Genomic DNA, 20,953 nt, shown 5'->3' with positions numbered 1-20,953 from the left:
CAGCGCTACCAAATACGAGCCAAGGGGTTAAGTCAGGGAGTGACATAGAAGATTTTGGAAAGATCACTGTGTGTGTGTGTGCGCGTGTGTGTGTGCATGTGCACACAGGACTGCAGAGGGCACCTATGGGGGCAATGCTGAGATCAAGGAGCCGGGCAAGGTCCAGAGATGAGAAAGGCTGAACAATAAAGATGAAGAAGGGGAATGTTTCAAGATACACACAGACAGTAAAACCAGCAAGAATTGGTGATGGGTTGTGAGTCAGGATCAGCCCAAGAAACCCAGAGTATAAGCAGGAATCGAATGAGCTGCAGCTGAACCCAGATGAATGTAAAATTCTGTATGGGGTACAAAAAGCCACTGCCCAAGGATGGGCTTTGGGGACACAGGACTCAGCAGAGCCAAGTGGGGAACACATGGGCCTGGGTCAGCTGTGAGCTCAAGCCAGGCAGCTACCACAAGGCTGGGGAGCCTTCCAGTCACATCACAGGGGTCTTGGGTTCAGTACAAAAAAAAACAGGGGTGGCCCCTCAGCACCCAACCCTGGTCTTGCAGCTCCCCAGGAACTGCATTTAGTTCTGGATGTCACTCTGAGAGGGACCAAAACAATGGAATACTCAGGGAGGGGCAGTGCAGCAAGAACTTGGACAGCTTGTTCCCTCAGGACTGGCTGTGGGAATGCAGGTGACGGTCTCTAAAAGTCTGCCTCAGCTGGGAGGGCACCTACCAGACCTATGCATGAAAACTGCGGCCAAGTGGAGAGGGCAGGTGCCAAGGGGCAGACCTCAGTTCAGCCAGAGGAAGAATTTTCTAATAGGCAGAGCCTTTTGAAGTTGGGTTGGCATGGGCTTCCCTGAGAGTTTCAGAGTGCCTTTTCTTAAAGGAAGGTAAACTAAGGCTGCACAGCCTCTTGGTAGGGGTTACAGGTGGGATTCACGCATCAGCTGAAGGGTTGGACTCAGAAGTCCCTCCTAAGCCTCCAAATTCTGTAGTTCTAAGATCTAAAGGTCTCTCAAAAGATCATAAGAGCAACCATCCCACTCCCCAAAACCTGTAAGTGCCTTACAGCCTGCAGGGCTTTCTCACCTCTATCAGCTCCTCGTAGGTCCTGTGAGGCAGACAGCTGGAGTTAAGAGTCCACTTTACAGAAGGGAACACTGAAGCCTTGAGTCATAGAGCTGGGGAGTAGCAGAGTCTGGAGCTCTGGCCTCTCACCCTGCCCAGCCCTGCCTGGCTGTCCTCCTGGCCCTGGCAAGCGGAACACGGTGTGCCAAGGTGCAGGGGGCCCTAGATCAAGCTGGGGTTTAGGGTCCCACAAGGCTGGGTTCCAAGCCTAGCACCACCATTTCCTATGTGTGACCCTCTGAAATTATCTTGGCCACTCTGGGTCTGAGTTTCCTTCTCCATATGAGAGAAGGGAGGTATGAGGATGAAATGAGATCACACTGTAAAAAGCTTCCCTCGGAGCAGTCTGATGAATCTTGCTTCCCTTACCTTTAGGTTAAAAATGTGAACCTGGAAATGTATTCTGAATTATTAGAGGAAGTCAATATTTAAAAGAATTTCTTGGTAAAGAGACCCCTTAACCATCATTTTAGCGATAACATTTCTAGGTGCAAGTAAGAGCAGGGAGGACTCAGACGTGAGCAGGAAAGGTGGCTTGGCAGAAGGACCTGCATCGAGGCTCCCGGGATCCCCTCTGGGCTCTCCACCCCCTGAGGCCCGATCCCTGGCCTGAGCCCATCAGAATACAGGCTTCTCACACGCTGAGAAGGCCCAAATCTGACACTTGCTGAGGACATTTTCAGCCCTGCTCACAAAACAATACCACCTACATTTGCAGGACTGTTTGGCAGCTCTGGAGGCCACGTGCACCCACTTCCCTGAGCCTCACGACAACCCTGGGAAGAAGGCTCAGCATTGTTCCCATTTGATGATAGCTAGCAAAACCAAGGCCCAGAAAGCTAAAGTAGAAGGTGACACAGCTGGCCTTCTATTCAGTACTCTGCCTGGGTTATGGCCCTTGCTCCCATCTCCACCAACATCGCGTGCCCACCAATTCCCTACCATTTCCAAGGTTTAGGTTCTGGGCTGTTCTGACCCCAGTCCCGGACTTATTATCAGGGTCCTAGTAGGCCAGGCAGTCCAGTAGGATAGTCCCAGGCACCCAGCTTGAAGCCTAGCTCTGTCATTTATTAATGATGCGCCTTTAGACAACTTTCCTAGGTCTCAGGTTTTTCATCCATACAACAGGAAAGTCATAAGGCAGTGGTTGCTATGAGGACTGGGGAGATGATACATGCAAGCACGCCTGGGGCCCACAGGCATGAAACGAGTACAACTCACTAAGATCATTTCGAGGTGAGGTGTGGTCAAGATAGCTTGACTAAACGCTTTCTCCTGGGCTCAGAAAGGTAGTCCTGGGGGCCACTGATCTGAGGGTGTCCCTCCCTCTCCCCGCAATCATGGGCCCAGGAGGGGGCGCAGCCCTGCAAGGAGACAAGCTCCGCCTCTGGGAGCGGGCCATGGGGCAGGGGAAGGAGGGGGCTCTGCACGAAGGGACTTTCGGGGCCACGGGCGGGCTCACCTTGCGAAGGCTGCAGCTCCTCCACGACGCTCTCGGCCGCCGTCTCCTCTGCCCACGTGCCGGCCTCCAGCACCTTGTAGCGGCTGCGTGGCTGGCTGAGCACGTGAGGGACCTGCAGCGCTGCCTCACGCTCCGCTGCCAGGTCCAGGTCCTGCTGCGCCAGGTGCGCCCGCAGCTGTCGGATCTCAAACTGCAAGATAGAGATGGGTGGTAGGCTGCGCCAGGCAGGTGGGCGGGGGCCTGGACTCGCCCCGGCCCGACATCTGGGGCGCTTTGCTCATGGAAGGAGATGGGCTGAAGGAATGAGCTGAGTGTCCAAAGGCTGGATGCAGTGTTCCTTACACGTCTCCTAACACTAATCCCAAGAGCCTCTGACATTTATGGAGCTTTTTCCAAGTAATAATGTGTGTTCCTGTGTCTCATTTCTGATACTGTGTAGTATGGCCCCGTTTTGAGGACAAGATGGCCGGGAGAAGAAATACAACTGTGGTTCGTGGGAAGGGCACTGGAGGAGGAACCAGGAAAACCGGGTTTGAATCCAGCTCTCACTACTTGCCTAAATGTGAGACCCAAATGGTTCTTGTCAAAGTGAGAGCCTTATTCAGGTGTCTTACACTGATGATGGATGGAACACAGGAAACGCTAAACATGAGGGCCACCCAGCCTTGGGGGCCCATTTTGGCATCAGGGGCCTGCTGGACTTTCCGTTGGTTCATTTGTCTTCCAGAAATACCCACTTCCCTCTTCTAGGAGGTGTTCTGAGGGCAGTGGATGACTCCCAGTCAGACAGGACTGGGCTCCAGCCCCAGCCCTGTGGCTTACTGGCCATATGACCTTGGTTTCCTTATCAGTAAAATGGGGGTTTTCATCCCATAGAGCTCTCTGGAGGACTTGGGTGCTTCATAAGGGCTTTGTAAAAAGCTGCACACATTTGGATTTTGGTTTACTTTTTTGTTGGGGAAAGCTTCTTGGAGAAGCTTCCAGATGCCTCTTGGGTTTGTCGCTGAGACGGCTATTCACACCCTGGGCCATCTGGGGGAGGCAAGGTTTGGGTCTGGCATTGCAGGAAGCACTGCGGGCTCAGCAAAAGGAGAGCCTTCACTGCCACCTAGTGTTCCAAGCACACTGCATCATTTCTGCACAACTTCCTGTCAAAGCTCCAAAGACCTGCAGCAGGTGGGAGGGAGAGGGTCCCAGGGAGGCCCAGGGCCTGGGCTCCCCAGCTAGGAGATTACCTAGTTGCACATGAAGCCCAATCTCTGGCCCTGACTCCTCCCTGCAATGTCAGACTCACACCTCCAACTACCTACCTGACAGCAACAAGCAATTAGGTCACAGGAGTCACACACTCAACCTAGTCAAAACAGGACTCTTCACTGTGTCCCCAAACTTGCTCCTCAGGTGTTTTCATCTCATTTTCGCCAGAGCCAGGAATGGAGTCACCTCCCTGCTTCTTTGCTTTCCCTCACCCCACCATCCAATCTGCCCCCAAGTCCAGCTCCACCTCCCAGTGCTACCCTAAGTCTGCCCACCTCCCTGCACCTCCACTGCCAGCTCTCACCTGCAGCTTCTACAGCCCTCTACCAGCCGTTCTCCAACAGGAGTCAGAGGGATTCTCTCAAACCTAGATCAGATCATGTCACCCCCTTGTCCATAAACCTCAGTTGGGAGAAAACCCAAACTCCTTCCCCTTAGCTTACAAAGCAGGTGCACGATCTGGCCCTGCCTACCTTGCCCACTTCATCTCATCCTTTCTCCCTTTACCTCCCCCTGTGACATGGCCCTTCTCGTAGTTCCTTAAATACACCAAGTGTGTGTTGGTTGCAGGGCCATTTCCCCAGCTGTGCTCTCTGCTCCCAGATCACATGGCCGGTTCACCCTCAGAGGGGCCTCCCCTAACCCTCCACTAAGGCAGCCACCCAGGCACTCCATCACATCAGTCTGTTTGAATTCTCTGTATCTCACTTAGCACATTCTGATATTTTTGCTTATTTATATGTTTTATTATTTTTCTTTTGATGAAAGTGAAACACACAGTTAAAACATTCACTAACATTGGGGTGGCTGGGCAGCAAACTGGCATCGGGGCATTCACAGGTTTTATCTCTGGGACCACTCAGTTTTTCAGAGAGTTTGTCAGCCTCCTGCCTGAGGACGCACCTCTGGCTGCCTCTGTGCTGGGAGCAGGGCAGGGGAATGGGCAGAGGGTCCCGCTGTTAGATGGAAGGACTTCCACTTAATCCTCATTTTCAGCCCTGCATCTCTCCCCGGGCCCCTGCCTAATCCAGTTCCCAGCTTTGTAGTTCAATTTCTCCAGAGGACAAACCTCTTGACTCTTGTAGGGTTGGGGAGTCTGGTCTCCTGGCTGTGTAGGATTTGGGAGGAGGCCCAGGGAGTTCAAATATTATGTGTACAGACTTTTCGCCAACCCCCTGTGGTCACTTTCACACTCACCCACTTCGACTCAAACTCTCAGGAGTTCTGAGGGAAGAATTAACCCATTTCCCTCACTGTCCTCCTCTGTGGGCACTTTAGTTATAAATTCTCCACTCTGCTAGATCAGTTACCCCTTTCTCATCCACTCTCCATTTTCCCCAAATCCACTGAAATCTTTATGTTCTTTGTCCTGATGGACAGGACTTAAAGAGACAGTTTGCTAATTCTTATGTGTTTACAATTTTTTTTTTCTTTACTATCATTTTAGTGGAGTTTTGGGAAGGAGATCAGATAAATACGTCACTCCACCATTTTCTTTAAAGTCTGCCTATTGGTTTTCCTCTCTCACACCTGCAGTTCTATGCTGGCAGAAAAAAAAAAGAGGCCTGATTTGTAGTGTGTGCTAATCTCTGTGGTGTAAATACTCCCACTATGGCTGATTTCAAATTACCAAGATGATGTCATGCAGATTTTGGAAGAAATGTACACAGTTGGCTCTCATGAGCCAGTGAGAGCTCCAGCACGCCACTGCCACCCTCACCCCCTGATAGAATACGTCTGGAAGAGCAGGGATCTTATCTGTTTTGTTGCATGGTACACAGGAGGCACTCAATAAATATTGTTGAACAAATGAATAAATGAATGAAACTAGTCAGCTTTACTAAATTCCATGGTTTCAGACTGAGCCCTAACTCCAGCCACAAACTGAGCCCCAGCCCTAGCCCAACTCTGAGACAAAGCCTGAGCTCCAATGCCGAGCCCTGATCCTGGTCACACACAGAATCCTGATCCTAGTCACACACAGAATCCTGATCCTAGTCACACACCGAGCCCTGACTCTGGCCTCTGACTAGGCTCAGACTCTGGACCTCAACAACCCAGTACTCAAATGGGGCTGTTGGTCTCAGAGGGTGAGAAAGCGAAACTAGTTCATTAAAAGATGGCCTGTGCAGAGGGAGAGGGTCTGAGCTGCCCCTCTGGCAGCAAGGTCACAGAGGGCCCATGAGGCGAGCCTCCTGAGCTCTGCTGGGGCTGAGTGCCCCTCCTGCCCAGGCTGATCTGAACTTCCCATGGGCACACCGAGCCTACTTTCTCCAATGCTGCTCATCAGGGCCGGCAGGCCCAGATAATGGCCTCCTAGGCCACTCTGAACAGATGCATTATTGATAACTAGTAATTGATACAGAGCTGCCCATGAGTGTCCCACTGGAATTTAGGCCAGACAGCCAGAGGCCAGAGCTTGCCCAGCCCCAAGCCCACATGTGTAGACACAGGCGCATACACTGAAACAAGTTTTGGGCTAGAGATATGAACCCCAAGTGTGTGGTAGCTTTCCCATGCATGCATACATTCATTCATTCATTCATTCACTAAGAAGTCAGGTAAAGTGTGGTGAGGGCTATGTTAAAATTCTGTTATATGTTTTGGAATGAAAATACCTCTTTCAGCTTGGAAACGAGTCCTGGCTGGCCCAGTAGGGGGGCTGTCTGCTGTACTTCAGGGAACAAATCTCCTGCGAGAATCCCAAGGGCTGGCTCTGGATAGCACTTGTGGCTGAGGAGGCATGGTGTGTCCAAGAGACAGAGGACTGGTAGTTAAAAAGGGCTGGGAAGTTCGGTAGGGGCCACGCCAGGCAGAGCCTTGTAGCCACACTAAGATATTTTAAGGACTTCAGCCTTTATCTAAAGAGCTACAAGAAATCATTGAAATCTTTTGAACAGACAGGTAGACAGGTGGATGTGCTGGTGTGGTGAGTCAGATAAGCATTTTGAAAGGAACTTGCTGACAGCAGAATAGAGAATGGATTTGATGGGGATGGGCCACAATGGGTATGGAAATACCAGCTGGGAGGCAACTGCAGGAGTCCAGGCCAGAGGTGGCCAGAATTTGGACTAGGGTGGAGAAAGTGGAGATGGAAATGAGAGAATTATTTAGGAGGTAAAAGAGTCAGCATGGGCATGGACTGGAATGGGGATGAGAGAGAGGCAACCTGGTGTGGGGACAAAGTTTTACAAGCTTCATGCCCAGGGGATGTAGGGTGGCTAGATGCTCTCAGCCCTTGCCCTAAGGAGGAATGACTGACTCCTTACAGGGGAACTGCAGATGGGCTAATGGCTCTCAGTTCTGGTCATTGGCTGTGACAGCCTGGGGGCTGTCAGGAGGAACTAGCTGGGACCCGCAGAGCCTGGCTCCTGATTCTCCTATACTAAACATGGCCACATATGCTTCTAGTTGTCTGAAGGGTTGTCAAGGGGTCCTAGGATATCAGGGCCTCATTAGTCAGATGGGCAAACTGAGGCCATAAGGTGGAAAGGAGGCTTCTGTGCTGGGGGATAAAGTGGATGAAAGCTTAGGACCACTTGGTACATCAGAAGCAAAGTTGGGCCCAGAATCCATGCCTCTGGCTTCCAGCCCCACAGAGCTTGTGTCAGGGAACTTGCAGTCTTATGGGCAAGATGGAAGGGACTCAGCTCAAACAGTATGCAGGGGAGCTTGATGGTAGCAGGGGCCAGGAAAGAGCAGGAGGCCCCTACATGGAAAAGAAGCAAGGGTTGGGGGCAGGAGCCTGAGCTCTTAGCCCATCACTGTTCCCTCACTCTGACTTTGGGTAAGTCTCTTTTCCTCTTTGGGCCTTGGTTTCACTGTGTGTTCAATAAGGCAAATGGACTCGCTGAATTCTGAGTCTATGACAAGCTCTGTACTGGCCCTGGGACCCTACCTGGGAGGGAATAAGGTACAAGTGCCAGTTAACTCTTGATGCTGTCTTGAGGGCCATCCCTTGCTCCCTGCTAAAATGCCCCATTCCCAGAGGGCCAGCTCTTTAGAGAAAGATAACATAATCCAGAACCTGTAAAATGCAGCATCAACAATGTGTAACACTCAATAAGAATTACTATTCATGCAAATAAGCAAGAAAAAGTGATCAGTTATCAAGACATAAAGCAGTTAAGAAGCTGCTTAGAATTTTCATAGTAGCTGATCTATGTAAATATTTGAGTTAATAGACAAGGACTTCAGAACAACTATGATTAATATGTTAAAGGAAGTAGGGGAAAGAAAGGATGGACAGAGTGGATGTAGCATTTCAGTGGAGAAATAGAACCTATAAAGGGAATCAAATGAAACTTTTAGAACCTTAATATACAATATTTGAAATTGAGTACTCAGTTAGATGGGCTTAACAGCAGACTGGAAATTATATAAGATAGGGATTTTGAATTTGAGGATACGTCTATAGAAAAATATCAAAACTTATGGCCAGAAAAAGAGAGAGAAAGGGGGAACAGAATAGGGTGTGAGACATGATCAAAAGGTCTAACATATGCAATTAGAGCTCTAGAAGGAGAAGAATGAAAGGTTGGGACGGAAGCAATAAAGAAATAAATCATGGCCAAGAACTTTCCAAATCTAATGAAAACATCAGCCCACAAATTCAAGAAACTCAGAGTCCTAAGCAGGATAAATACAAAAACCCTGCACCTAGACACCCCGTAGTCAAACTGCTAAAAACAGATAAGGAGAAACACCCACAGTACCAAGGCTCTTCAGGGCTCATTGGGACTGGGCCTCTGGGAGGGAAAGGGTAGGGTGGCTTTGAAGAGAAAATGAAGCAAATTTTCTAGTGGCAAACCGGCCCAGTGTGGGGGGGAAAAAAAAAGATCGTCCTGTGACTTGGGAAGACTGAAAATGCAGGCACAGCCCTACTTAATGTGCATCATTAGCTAAGTATTTCTAATCAGATAACCTACCCAGATCAGCTGGGATCCATAGGGAAGCCCTGGTGCATTACTGGAGTGAGTCAGGCCCCTTCCATTGGGCTGGGGTTTTAATGCATGCCCAGGTGGGGTGGACCCCCTGGGGCGGCAAGGCGGGCACACCCAGGCATCTCTGCCTTTAATGGTCTGGTTTGTGGAGTACAATTGACATGGCCTTGGCCTGATCAATGCACACTTTGGCCAGAAGCTTGATGGTATCTAATGCAATAGCAGTAATTTTCTTCCATCCTATTAGTGCTGTCTGCACAGCCTGCCCTGCCTTCAAACCCATCTGTTATTGGGATGGCATCCAATGTTTATTTCCATTAGTTTCACCATTGTTGGTAACAATAAAAATCAGGAGACAGTTGCAAACTAATGATTTAGGAGTAGAGTGGAGCTGAATTCAACCTTGGCCTCTTTCCATCTACTGTAAAGATGGCTGGTAGTTGACCATAAATTTAAATTATGGCAAAAGGATAACATAAGTTATTCTTCTGATGGCTAATTTTATCAGCTAAATAGGCTTGTCATTAAAGCTATCGGCTGTTTTACAAATCACCTGCCATGTTGGGAAAAAAAAAAAACACTTGACTTCCCACAGTGGAGATCTTGAATAACCCAGGTAACAAAGGCTACTGTGTGGAGCTGAGGGCTTGTGGCCTCTGCAGGAAAAGAAGGGGTTCTCTGGAATGAGCCACCATCAAGTGTCACCCCCAGAGCCAAGGCAGAACCCCTCTCCTGTTGTTCCTGACCGACAGAAGGGGCTGTTGGCTCTCAGGGCCATGGAAGCCCTGCTCTGAGCTGCCGGCTCAGCCTCAAAGGCAAGCAATTTGTGCAGAGCCATCGGCATTCCCTCAGGGGTGCTGAGCACTGGGGAGTCATGGGATCCAGAGCAAGGCCCACACAGGGGAGATGGGCCCAGGTTCCCAATCAGGCCCCTCACCACCTGACAAGTGGGCCAGGACCCCTGCACATGAAAGACAGCGGAGTGGATGGAGGGGGAGACAGGTGGTGGGGGGAGGGGCGGTGGGGTCCTGCCTCTCCCCCCACCACCTGCCTCCCCCAGAAATGCCTACAGCTTGGGGTCAAGGTTATCATCTTGTTTCTTCAGGAAACAGGCTAGGGAGACTTGCATTCATCCAGTGAGGTTTAATAAATGGGATTGTGCCTCTGCTATTGAAAAGGGGGAAAAAGGGTAGGAACACTGTGAGCCCCTTGGCCTCGTTTCACGGATAAGGTGACTGTGCAGGTGACTTTTCTTCTTGTGCACAAGACCACTTTTGTCAGCATCTGGTGCCTTAGGTGTGACTGCGTAACTGAGTCCCTCCTATGAAATGGGGGAAGAAGTGAGGTCACTGCTTGCAGGGCTGGCCAATAAAAACCTTCTGTGCACAATTCTCCACTCTCCCTTTCTTATCCCCTGGCTGTAAGGAAGAAACTCCAAGGACTCAGAATAAGAAGCCACAAAATGGGAGGAGCCAGGAGGCCAGAGTGACTGGAACGGAGTATCCCTTCACCTGCCTGCCAGCTGCAGCCCGCGGCGGGCTGTGGTGTGAGTGACAAATACTCTTCCTGTGTTAAGCCACTGAGATTTTTGCTTTATTTGATGTAGCAGCTTGTGTTACTCATCCTAACAGTGACTTGTAGAGATGCCCTATTTGTGGCATCAGAAAATGGATGGGCAAGAGCCTCCCTCAGCCTCAGTCTTTCCTTCTATAAAAGGGATTAATAATATCGAGCCGACCAACTTTGGCTATCAAAGTCAAAATGAGCTAAAATACATGACAGTGCATTTGTAAATGGTTACTATTATGCAAATGATTTAGTATTATTTTTATTCTCTTTTTTACATTTACTGAGAGACTCCAGTGGACCAGACTTATATATAAATATATATATAACTTGATTTAATCGGATCCTCATAGCATCCTTGTGATGTAAACCTCGTTTCCTCCATTTTCCAATGAGGAACCTGAGGCCTAGGGATTAAGGGGGAGACAACTAGTCGCTGGTGGAGCTGAGGTTACAGTCCTGTCTGCCAGCTCCCGGTGTATGAGTTCGCCCTCCACCCCTCCCAGCTGCTCCCACACAGGACGCCTCTTTCAGGGACTGACCCTTGCCCAAGGTCTAAGGCTGCCCTAAGAGGCTCACAGAGTTCCACTGGCCTCCTTGCAGGCTGGGCCTCAAGTTACCCAGTTTGAGCCCCACACCCCTCTGTCTTTTGCCAATGGTCTCAGAGTAAATGGTGCTGAGGAAGGAGAACTTAACTTCCCTCCATCTTTCCCAGAGGACCCACCAGAGAAGAGAAACAAACTTCAACCGTGAGCCAGGTTGGATCATATTACTTTGGGCCAAAAGCTGTTGCAAGGTTTACAAGGCAAAGGGCAGGTACAATGCGGACTTCAGAATGTTTCAGATTTAGAGCAAGATCTTGGGCACAGATGTACATAGAACCTCAGAAGTGGTTTTGTAAGATGAGTCAGAAGAATATATCATTGCATTGATTTAACTATTGTATCTAAAATAGCATTGATTGCTGAAGCAGCCAGTACACAGAGAGAAACAAAAAGTTTGCACCATCTTTCTGAAGGACAGTAACTAGCATTCTGCTTCTGGAATCCATCTGTGTACCAGTGAGATTAACTCCTAAGAAAATTCTGGCTGGGATCCAGATGGAGAGAAAAACAAAGGTGAATGGGAAAGAACTTCCATGTGAAGGACTGTTGGGCTTGAGGGTCTGAGGCTATATGCTTCCATCACAGGAGTGAGTAGTCTGGAAGCAGGCCTCAGAAGGCCAGCCAGGACTTAGGAAAGGTAAGACCAACCAACAGAATGTCCTCCTCCCCTACTGGCTCCTCTAGGCACCCCTTTCCAGAAGGAATCTGTTAAGGATGAGGTGTGCCCAATGGTCAGAAGAGATGATGGGGATGAAGGAAGCACTGAATCCCGTCTCCCTGTAAAGACCAGAAGGCCAGTGTGGTCCAGGCCTGGAAAGTACAGGAATGGGCCATAAGAGACCCCTGATTCCATCCTAATCTCTTAACTGCTGTGTGATGTTGGGCACACCTCTCCCCTTCTCTGGGCCTCGATACCCCCATCTGCCAAATCCAGGATTGTGCCAGATGCCCTCCAAGGGCATCTTTCATCTGCAACTTAAGGTGGTTCTGGGGCATCTTAGGTGTGGGCTGTGCTAAGAAATGAGCTGCCACGTGGTACAGAAAATGACATGTACATGATATTCCTGCAAGAAGCTGGCAAACCATGTCACCTGAGACTCTCCACAGGGTTCCAGTAAGAAGCCATTTAACCTTGCTAAAAAGCCAAAGGTGAATTAAAAAAGAGTAAGTTTCCGGTGAAGAGATCTGACAAACACTACCTCAGCCAGGTGATCAAGGTCAACATAAACAGTGGTAAGTCATGTAAGTGCCCTTTATATGACGTGATGAGAATGGCACTTTACCTCTGTGGTCTTCCTCCCAAAAACCCATAATGCAGTATAACCAGGAGAAAAGCATCAGATAAATCCCAATAGAGGGAATCCTACAAACTGCCAGTACTCCTCAAAACTGTCAAGGTCATCAAAAACAAGGCAAGTCTGAGGAACTTTTATAGCCACGAGGAGCCTAAGGAGACATGATGACTGAATGTGGCGTCCCAGATGGGACCTTGCAACAGAGACAGCAAACCTGAACAGTGTATGGACTTTAATAATAACACATCAAGGGGCTGGCCCCGTGGCCGAGTGGTTAAGTTCGCGCACTCCGCTGCAGGCGGCTCAGTGTTTTGTTGGTTCGAATCCCGGGCGCGGACATGGCACTGCTCATCAAACCACGCTGAGGCAGTGTCCCACATGCCACAACTGGAAGGACCCACAACGAAGAATACACAACTATGTACTGGCGGGCTTTGGGGAGAAAAAGGAAAAAAATAAAATCTTAAAAAAAAATAATAACATCAATATTGGTTCATTAATTCTAACAAATGCATGATACTAATGTAAGATGTTAATAATAGGGGAAGTTGGGTGCGGAGGGTATGGGAACTCTGTGTTATCTTCACAATTTTTCTATAAATCTAAAACTGTTCTAAAAAACGGTTTATTTTATTTTATTTATTTATTTTTTTTGAGGAAGATTAGCCCTGAGCTAACTGCTGCCAGTCCTCCTCTTTTTGCTGAGGAAGACTGGCCCTGAGCTAACATCCATGCCCATCTTCCTCCACATTATATGTGGGACGCCTACCACAGCGTAGCTTGTCAAGTGGTGCCATGTCTGCACCCGGGATCCGAACCGCCGAACCCCGGGCTGCCGAGAAGCGGAAAGTATGCACTTAACCGCTGCAGCACCGGGCCAGCCACCCCACCCCCCCCCCAAAATGGTTTATTTTAAAAAAGAGCTAAGATGAGCAAAGTCTTGGCAAATATTTATACAAATACATCCCAGGGAGAGAGCAAGGAGAATGCAAAGTGGGTATTTCATTTAAACTGAGATTCTACACATTTCATTGGAACTTTGGCAAGTTTCAATTTTTTAGGTAGCATATATGAATTCAGTTTGGAAATTGCTTCATTAAACTGAGAATTCCAGCAGGAAGAGAGAGAGCAAGAGTTTGTGACAAAGATGACTAGAATGACCCGGAATGGGGGTGGTGGAGGGTGGAGAGCAGCAAGAGACTCTGCCGTTGGGTCAGCTGAGTGGAGCTGGGTCTTTGCCCGTGACAGAGAACTGCACCGAGGCTGTGGCTTAAAGATACCCCGGTGCGTTCAGTGTTTTCACTGAGCGCTGAGAAATGACATGGGTAGAAAAATGACATAGAACATGACTCTAAACAAGGTGTCCTGGGAAAGAACAGGTTCACGGTTAGGACACCTGGACCTGTTCCTGGCTCTAAAAGCCCTCAATTAGCTGTGTGCTCTTGGGGAAGTCATCACTTCTCAGTTTTCTCATCTGTAAAGTGGGTGTTTGTGGGGGTGTGGGGGCGCACTGGCTAGGGTTAGCTCCCATGTAGTCAGCATTTATCATGGGCCAGGCTTTAGGCTAAGCAATCTCAAGCCACCCTTCAAGGATTTTATTAGTGTCCCCATTTTTCAGATTAGGAAAACAGAAGCCCACAGAGGCCCCATCAGTGCCAAAAGCCTCGAGTCCAGTACGTGGCCGAGCTGCCTTTGCACTCAGGTCTGCCCCTAAAGTCTATTCTTCACCATTCCCGGTGCTCTTCTCTCAAAGGGTCTGGCCATCCCTGACACTGCATGAGTTGGCACTCTCATTTCATTAAGGGTATATGTTGCTCAGTCAAGTCTCAAACCTGGTCTTAAAATACAGCTGAAAATAGGGTGTCTCTTGCTCTGGCCTGCAGAGAGGGCATAACTGAGCTCTGGGAGAGCAGCATTCCTGGTTTCTCCACAGAAGCCAGAGAGGGCTGCTCTGACCAGGCCCGCTCCCACCTCCCTGGTGGCCCCGCTGGGATCCCAGCTCATCTGGCCCTGTTTGCTGCCTTAACCAAGATGATAGGCTTCAGGTGTTTTTTAAATTAAAACTGTTTTTTTCTGTTCATCTCTTTTCCAGATGTCACTAACTCGAGGGAACCTGTCTTTATTTATTGGCTCTTTCCCGTGCAGAATCCAAGAGAGTCTCCCTCCGGCTGAGACCCCCAGGAAGGAGGTCACACGTGGGGGTGATTTGAACCAGGACGGCGGGAATGTGTGTTCCCCAGGGGCTCAGGTCAGGGGTCATGGTGGAAACCATGGGAAATGGGGTTGCCACTAGGGTTTTCTCCTGGCCACGTGGCACATGTGCTGCTGATGTGAGGCCTGCCATAGGGTCACCTTGTTGTGACTTTATGAAGGGCAGATGTGTCACTGGGTCTGTGTCTTTCGCATGGTAAGTGCAGTGGAGCGGAGCATTCGCCATTTGCTTTCCTACTAGACAGGAGATGGAGAGCTGCCTGACCAAGAACCAGCCGGGTCCTGGATGACACCCAGAACTGTTCTCTCCCCCGTGCCCCTACACCTCCCTCTGCCCAAACCTAAGCCTCTCTCCCCTTAGTGGTTGCCGCAGCCTCTCCACCCAGGCTTCCCATCTCCACCCCTGCTCTCTCCCAGCATCCTCCAATGGTAGCCAGAAAGATCCATCAAAAACTCAAATCTGACCAGATCCCCCACCCCGGCTTCTAACACTCCAGGCTGCCTCTTTCCCAGCAGGATGAAGTCCAAACTCCCTGGTCAGCCACACAGGCCCTTCCCAAATCTGTCTCCAAATCCTCCTGCTTCCTCCCTCTGCTCACAGCGGGAATGGCCTTGAGCTCCCCCAGAACAACACCCCCTCTCATGCCTCACCTTCCCCTCTGCCTGGCACCCTTCTCCAAGGGGCCCTGCTCAATGTCAGTACCTCTTGGAACCTGTCCACCCCCTGCTCCTCTCAGACATGCAGAGCCCCAGCACACATCCCCGCTGAAGCATGCATTGCACCAGACCGCCGCTGTCTACTTATGGTCCTGGCAAACTCCCTGAGTCACCCAAAGCCTCTTGAGGGCAGGGGCCTAATCCCATCCATGATGGTATCCTCAGTGCCCAGCACAGGCTAGGCTCAGAGCAGGCACTTGATGGTGCTGGCTGAACAGATGTGTGGGTAGAAATGAGGCTGATGCCAACTGCTCAGGGGCTAGAACATTTGTTTTCCCAGTTTAGGACCACCAGAGATTGCCCTACTCCAAAGATCCCTTGGACAAGGTGCTCCTGAGGGCTGTGTACCCGATGTCCCCTCTTGTCACTCTTAAGCATTTTGTGCTGAAATGAAAGGCCATGATGTTCCTGAAGTAGATAAAAAGATCTGGTGCCCTGACAGACATTCCAAGGGGATGATTTTGAAGACACTGTGCGCGTGTTCCTATGGGGACATTTCCAGGGATCAGTTTGTGGTGACATTTCACAGACTTCACATCCACTCTAGTTCCTCCTCCAGCTATGAGAGGTTGAGGTTGAGGAGCCAGGAGACCCACAATGTATGGGGCGCTGGGCTGGGGCAAACATGAGTTGGACAAGGCCTGCCCTTGGGGAGCATCCAGTTCAATGGGAGAAGCAGCCCCAGGAGCAAATAAGCACGTCCTGAGGCAGTGAGTGTCCAGTGCCCTGTAGAGGCCAACAGTGAGGGCTGTGGGAGTCAGGAGGGACGTCCATTCTCACACACACTCCCACCGCCTTGCTATCTGGTCCACTGTGTGGCATCCTCCCCTTGCACATCTGGTACCAGAACATTCCCTGCACCCAAGACTGTTTCTACAGAGTTTTGCAGCCTTGCTGCAGGACTCTGCTCTCCTCCCACCTCCTGAGCACCCCAGTCCCCCTCCCGTGAACTCCTATAGAAGGGGCTATCTGTCCCACTCACGTGGGAGCAGCCCCCTCATCTTACAGATGAAAGAACTGAGGGCAAAGAAGCAGCACCACTTCACTGAAGTCCTGAGGGAGGGGGCAGGGGCTGGGCCTTGAGTGCAGGCCTCTGGATTCCCAGACAGGCCCTCACCTGCCCCAGCTGCCCCTCCCTGTTGGCTCTGCCTCGCAGATGTGTTTCCCCTTCTCTGGGCCTCAGGTTCCCCATGTGTCCATCAAGGGGCTGGAGGAGCTTCCTGACCTTGGGGGGCCCTGTGGCTCTGGGATCCTGTGACTTTAGGCACCACCTGTGTCCTCGGCCCTGGACAGAACTGAAAGAGGCAGTGCCTTACCCCTTGCTCCTGACAGATCTGCGTCAGTCTCTCCAGCTGCTCATCTTGGATGACCTTGGCCTTCTCGTACTGCTGGATGACCATCTCCATCTCCACCTTCACAGGCAGGACGTAAGCTGGAAGACAGAGACAGACCTGTGAAGAACTTGGCAGTGGCAGGGCTAGGGCTGGGGAGGGGCTGGTCCCAGCATTCAGCCAGCAGCAGGTTCAGGCAGTTCCCAGAGGCTCTGGGGTCAGGGGGCACTGAGGATATCCAGGTACACAACAGCATCCAGAAAGTATAAGAGGGCCAGAACCCCAACACATGGAGGCGAGATATCTGTTAGCCTCCTTTTCCATAGAGATAGACTCTTAATTTTCACTGTGTACACACCTGCCAGAGATAAGGACTATATTTTCCAGTCTCCTTCAGAGCTATGGGCAGCCATGAAACCACATTCTGGACAAGATGCAAGTGGAGCTCTCATGCAGCAGCTTCCAGAAGCTTTTCTTAAAAGGCAGTTGGGGAAGTGGAAATATTGAAACCCTCATACATTGCTGGTGGGAATGTAAAATGGGGCAATCTCTCTGGAAAACAGTTTGGCAGTTCCTTAAATGGTTAAACAAAGAGTGACCACATGACCCAGCAATTCCATTCCTAGGTACCTAAGAGAAATGAAGAGACATGTCCATGCAAAAACCTGTACATGAGTGTTCACAGCAGTCAAAAGTGGAAAGAACCTGGGGCTGGCCCCGTGGCCGAGTGGTTAAGCTCGCGCACTCCGCTGCAGGCGGCCCAGTGTTTCGTTGGTTCGAATCCTGGGCGCGGACATGGCACTGCTCATCAAACCACGCTGAGGCAGCGTCCCACATGCCACAACTAGAAGGACCCACAACGAAGAATATACAACTATGTACCGGGGGGCTTTGGGGAGAAAAAGGAAAAAAAAATAAAATCTTTAAAAAAAAAAAAAAAAAAGTGGAAAGAACCTAAATGTCCATCAACTGATGAATGGATAAATAAAATGTGGCATATCCACAAATGGAATGCTATTCAACAATAAAAAGGAATAAAGGAATAAAATAAAAAGAAAAAAGGATACATGCTAGAACATGGATCAACCTTGAAAGCATTACGCTAAGAGAAAAAAGCCAGACACAACAAATCACATATCATATGATTCCATTTATATGAAATGTCCAGAAGAGGAAAATCTACAGAGACAGGAAGTAAATTAATGGTTGCCTAGGGCTGAGGAGGGAATGGAGAGTGACTGCTAATGGGTATGCGGTTTCTTTTTGGAGTGATGAAAAACCTCTAAACTTAGATTTTGGTGATGTTTGCACAACCCAATGAATATTCTACAAACTATTGAATTGTGCACTTTAAATGGGTGAGTTTTATGGTGTGTGAATTATATCTCAATGAAGATGTTTAAAAAGAAAAGGCAGCTGGGACTTTCTTTTTGCCTCCTTATCTTTTTCCTCCCTTCCTTCGTCCTACTGGCTGAAATGAGGATGTGATGGCTGGCACTGAAGCAGCCATCTTGAACCATGGAGAAGCTTTGGAAAGTAGGCAATGTGCAGCAGAGCAACAAAATAGGAGGAGCCTGGGATTGTGACTGCAGAAAGCACTATATCAACCCTGGCCTGCCTACCTACAGACTTTCATGTGAGAGAAATAAACTCCTGTTTTGTCTAAGTCACTGTTATTCTGGGTCTCTGTTACTCACAGATGATCCTACTTATAAGTGACACATACACTGAGACCCAGAGGAGAAAGCCTGGACTCTGGGTTGGAGGGTCCCATGATCTCCCAGCCAGTGGCAGCCCCAGAGACCTCTCCCTTGGGCAGTTCTCCGGGTTCTTGGAAGTTACGATATCAACTCCTGACCTGACCTTGGCCTCTGCCCTTCACACTCTTCTTACACCTCTCAGAACTCAGCCCTCTGGATTCTTCAGAAACCTTAATCATATGCCTCTCTTGCCACTGTATTCTAGAACTCTCCATATCTCTACTCTCCAAGTCCCCTTTCCACCCACAGCCTCCCAACCTCCAGATGTTCTCTGGCTATTGCAGGGATCATGAAGAGAAGAGAAATTAGGATTTTTCTGTTTGTTTCCAAATTTGAGTGCGGCCCACATGTCCATAAGACCTGTCTCCAGGCCTCAGAGGCTGCCCTAAGCAGCTGTGCCTCCTTGGATCTCTGTTGAAGCCAGTTCACACCCAGGGCAAGAGTAGCAAATTAACACCCATCTGTTCACGCAGCACATCCTCTCATGAGATTCCCAGGGGCATGGCAATGCCTGACGTGTCAGGAAAAAGGGGGAACAGCTGGGAAGAGCGCTCACAATAGGAGCTGTCAAGATGCATCAGTGTGAGAGTGTCCAGCTGTCCACAGCTGGCAGAGAAGAGCCAGAAGGCAGTGTTCCTGCCCTGAAGGGAGCAGATATTCTCATGGACAAGAACAGGGTCCTGAGCAGATGGGGAAGGATGGACTAGCTAAGAGAGCACTGGTGAGTGTCAAGGGTCCTGGGCTCCACTTCTGGCTCAGAGCCAGCTTTGCTATGTGACCTTCATTCCTCTTGGCCTCAGTTTCCCCATCTGTCAAATGAGAGGAATGGACTAGATGACCTCCCAAAGACTTCCCAGCTTTGGCCTTCCAAGGTTGGACTTGATCACATTCCAGTTTGAAGATTCTGAGTTGGGGGCTCCTTGACGAGATGTTAAACCCCACCGTGTTCACAGAGTGGGATTTGGGGGTGGGTGCCCAGCCCAGGGGATGAGAGACCCTAGAGGCCGTCCTTCCTGCCTTGTACCCACTGGGCGCATACTGTTGGGGTATTCTCATAGCCACAATTTCTGTCATTTGCAACCAAAATTCAGGGCTGGAGTGACCCTAGAGTCTATATGCTAGATGGTATATACTGTATAGTATACACTATATACTTATATATAAGACTATACAGTCTGTAGTCTTAATAGTCTATTCCAGTAGTTTTAAACTGCTCCAGAGGCCCACAAGGTCCTTAGAGACACCTTGGGGGAGAAGGGGGAGGGCAAGAAGGAGGGCTCTGGGCCCCCTCCACTCCAAGTCAACCAAAAAAGCCCCATTTTCAATCTGTTTTTAACACTGGTATCTGTATAAAATTTTGTAGAAGAAAGGGCTTTGCTGCTATTAAAAAAAAAAAAAAAAGCTTGGGAATCATCATCTGTATAACCTCCTTGTCATGCCTTGCCCCTCTATGTGGCCGTCTGGCCTCTGGGTGCCCACACTCCAGCAGAAGCCCACCTCCTGGAGAGGCAGACCAGGCCACATGCAGGTGGCTCTGTGCCTAATCCAGCTGAGGTGAGGTGGGCCTCCTTGTCAGGTCCTCAGGGGTCCAAGGACCACCCTCTGGAGCCCAATGAGTCAGTTCCTCCCTCTTTGCCAAGATGACTTCAATGCCCTCACCATGCCCTTGACCTCTAGGCCACTCCACCCCAGTTCCCCACACTGCTCTTCGGGGATGACGTTTCTAGTCTCCTCTCCACCCAGGCCTCCTTCCTCTGGGGGATGCACTCTGGTCTGTTACCACCTTCTGGAAATACATGAGCTATCCAGATCAGGGCACAGCTCTCTAGATGAAGTGGCTCAGCAGGGAGAGTGGCTTCTGCCTCTGATGGCAACAAAGGCCATGATAAAGCAGAGCAGATCAGACGCTTTCTGGGAATGGAGACCCAGATGGGAGCGCGTCGCACTAAAGCTGGAGCACAAGCCAAAAACCAGCCCAGGTCAGCAGCTCCCACAAAAACATTCTCTGGTTGTTTGTAGGTCAATAGGCTTGGGGGGCACCCAGCTTGTCCTTGGTGGACACAGAGGTGAGATGGACCTTGCAGGGAGCAACACCTTAACCAGTAATCTGGACGAAGCCAGGGGTGAGTCTGCAAACACTGGGAAGCCAGCAGCAGGTGTGCATCAAAACACCCAGGATGTGAAAAGCTGGTCTTCTGACAACATGCAGGCCCTGCTATAAGCTCTCAGGTGAAGGGCTGGTGATCCAGGCATATAATAAATAGTTATATGAGGGACCTCTAAACTCAAGAGTTTGCAAGTGATGTCTGGGCAGCATGTGAGTGGTTCCTGAATATATGACATCAAATGAGCAGCGATGGGCTTGGTTCTCTCTGTGCTAGTAGTCTCCAGCCTCCAAGCCCTGAGGCTGGCTGGCCTATCCCTTGCATCATATGGTTTCTCTCCACTCTCAGTTGATGGCCCCAGTTTCTGGAGCAGCCACCTGCCACCCTGCCAGCCCTGCTGACCCCTTTCAGACCACTCACCATCAATCACCCTCTTTACTCGCCAGATTCGGAGCATGATGATGAGGCTGATGGCGTCCCAGGGGCTCCTGGGCCCATTGGCCACGGTGGACGCCACCATCGGGGCCAAGGACAGGATGATCACAGCCCCATCGAATACCTGTGAGAGGAGGCAGA

The 20,953-nt window shown here is 50.0% G+C and overlaps 1 protein-coding gene across 10 annotated transcripts in view; it reads right to left on the bottom strand.

Moving 5' to 3' along the window:
• TMEM266 (transmembrane protein 266) overlaps positions 1-20,953 on the bottom strand; it is a 134,869-nt gene that overhangs the window by 18,459 nt on the left and 95,457 nt on the right. For all 10 annotated transcript variants that reach the window (XM_023652779.2, XM_070232921.1, XM_023652810.2 and 7 more), the window contains 3 exons: positions 20,798-20,936; positions 16,498-16,613; positions 2,588-2,777 (listed from right to left, as the gene is read on the bottom strand). In XM_023652779.2, the coding sequence (XP_023508547.1) occupies positions 2,588-2,777; positions 16,498-16,613; positions 20,798-20,936 (445 nt within the window). The remainder of the gene's footprint in view (positions 1-2,587; positions 2,778-16,497; positions 16,614-20,797; positions 20,937-20,953) is intronic.

The sequence above is a fragment of the Equus caballus genome, chromosome 1 (genome assembly GCF_041296265.1).
Source record: "Equus caballus isolate H_3958 breed thoroughbred chromosome 1, TB-T2T, whole genome shotgun sequence".
NCBI lineage: Eukaryota > Metazoa > Chordata > Mammalia > Perissodactyla > Equidae > Equus > Equus caballus.
The sequence above is the reverse complement of the archived record's forward strand: the minus strand, read 5'-3'. Positions and strand labels throughout refer to the sequence as shown.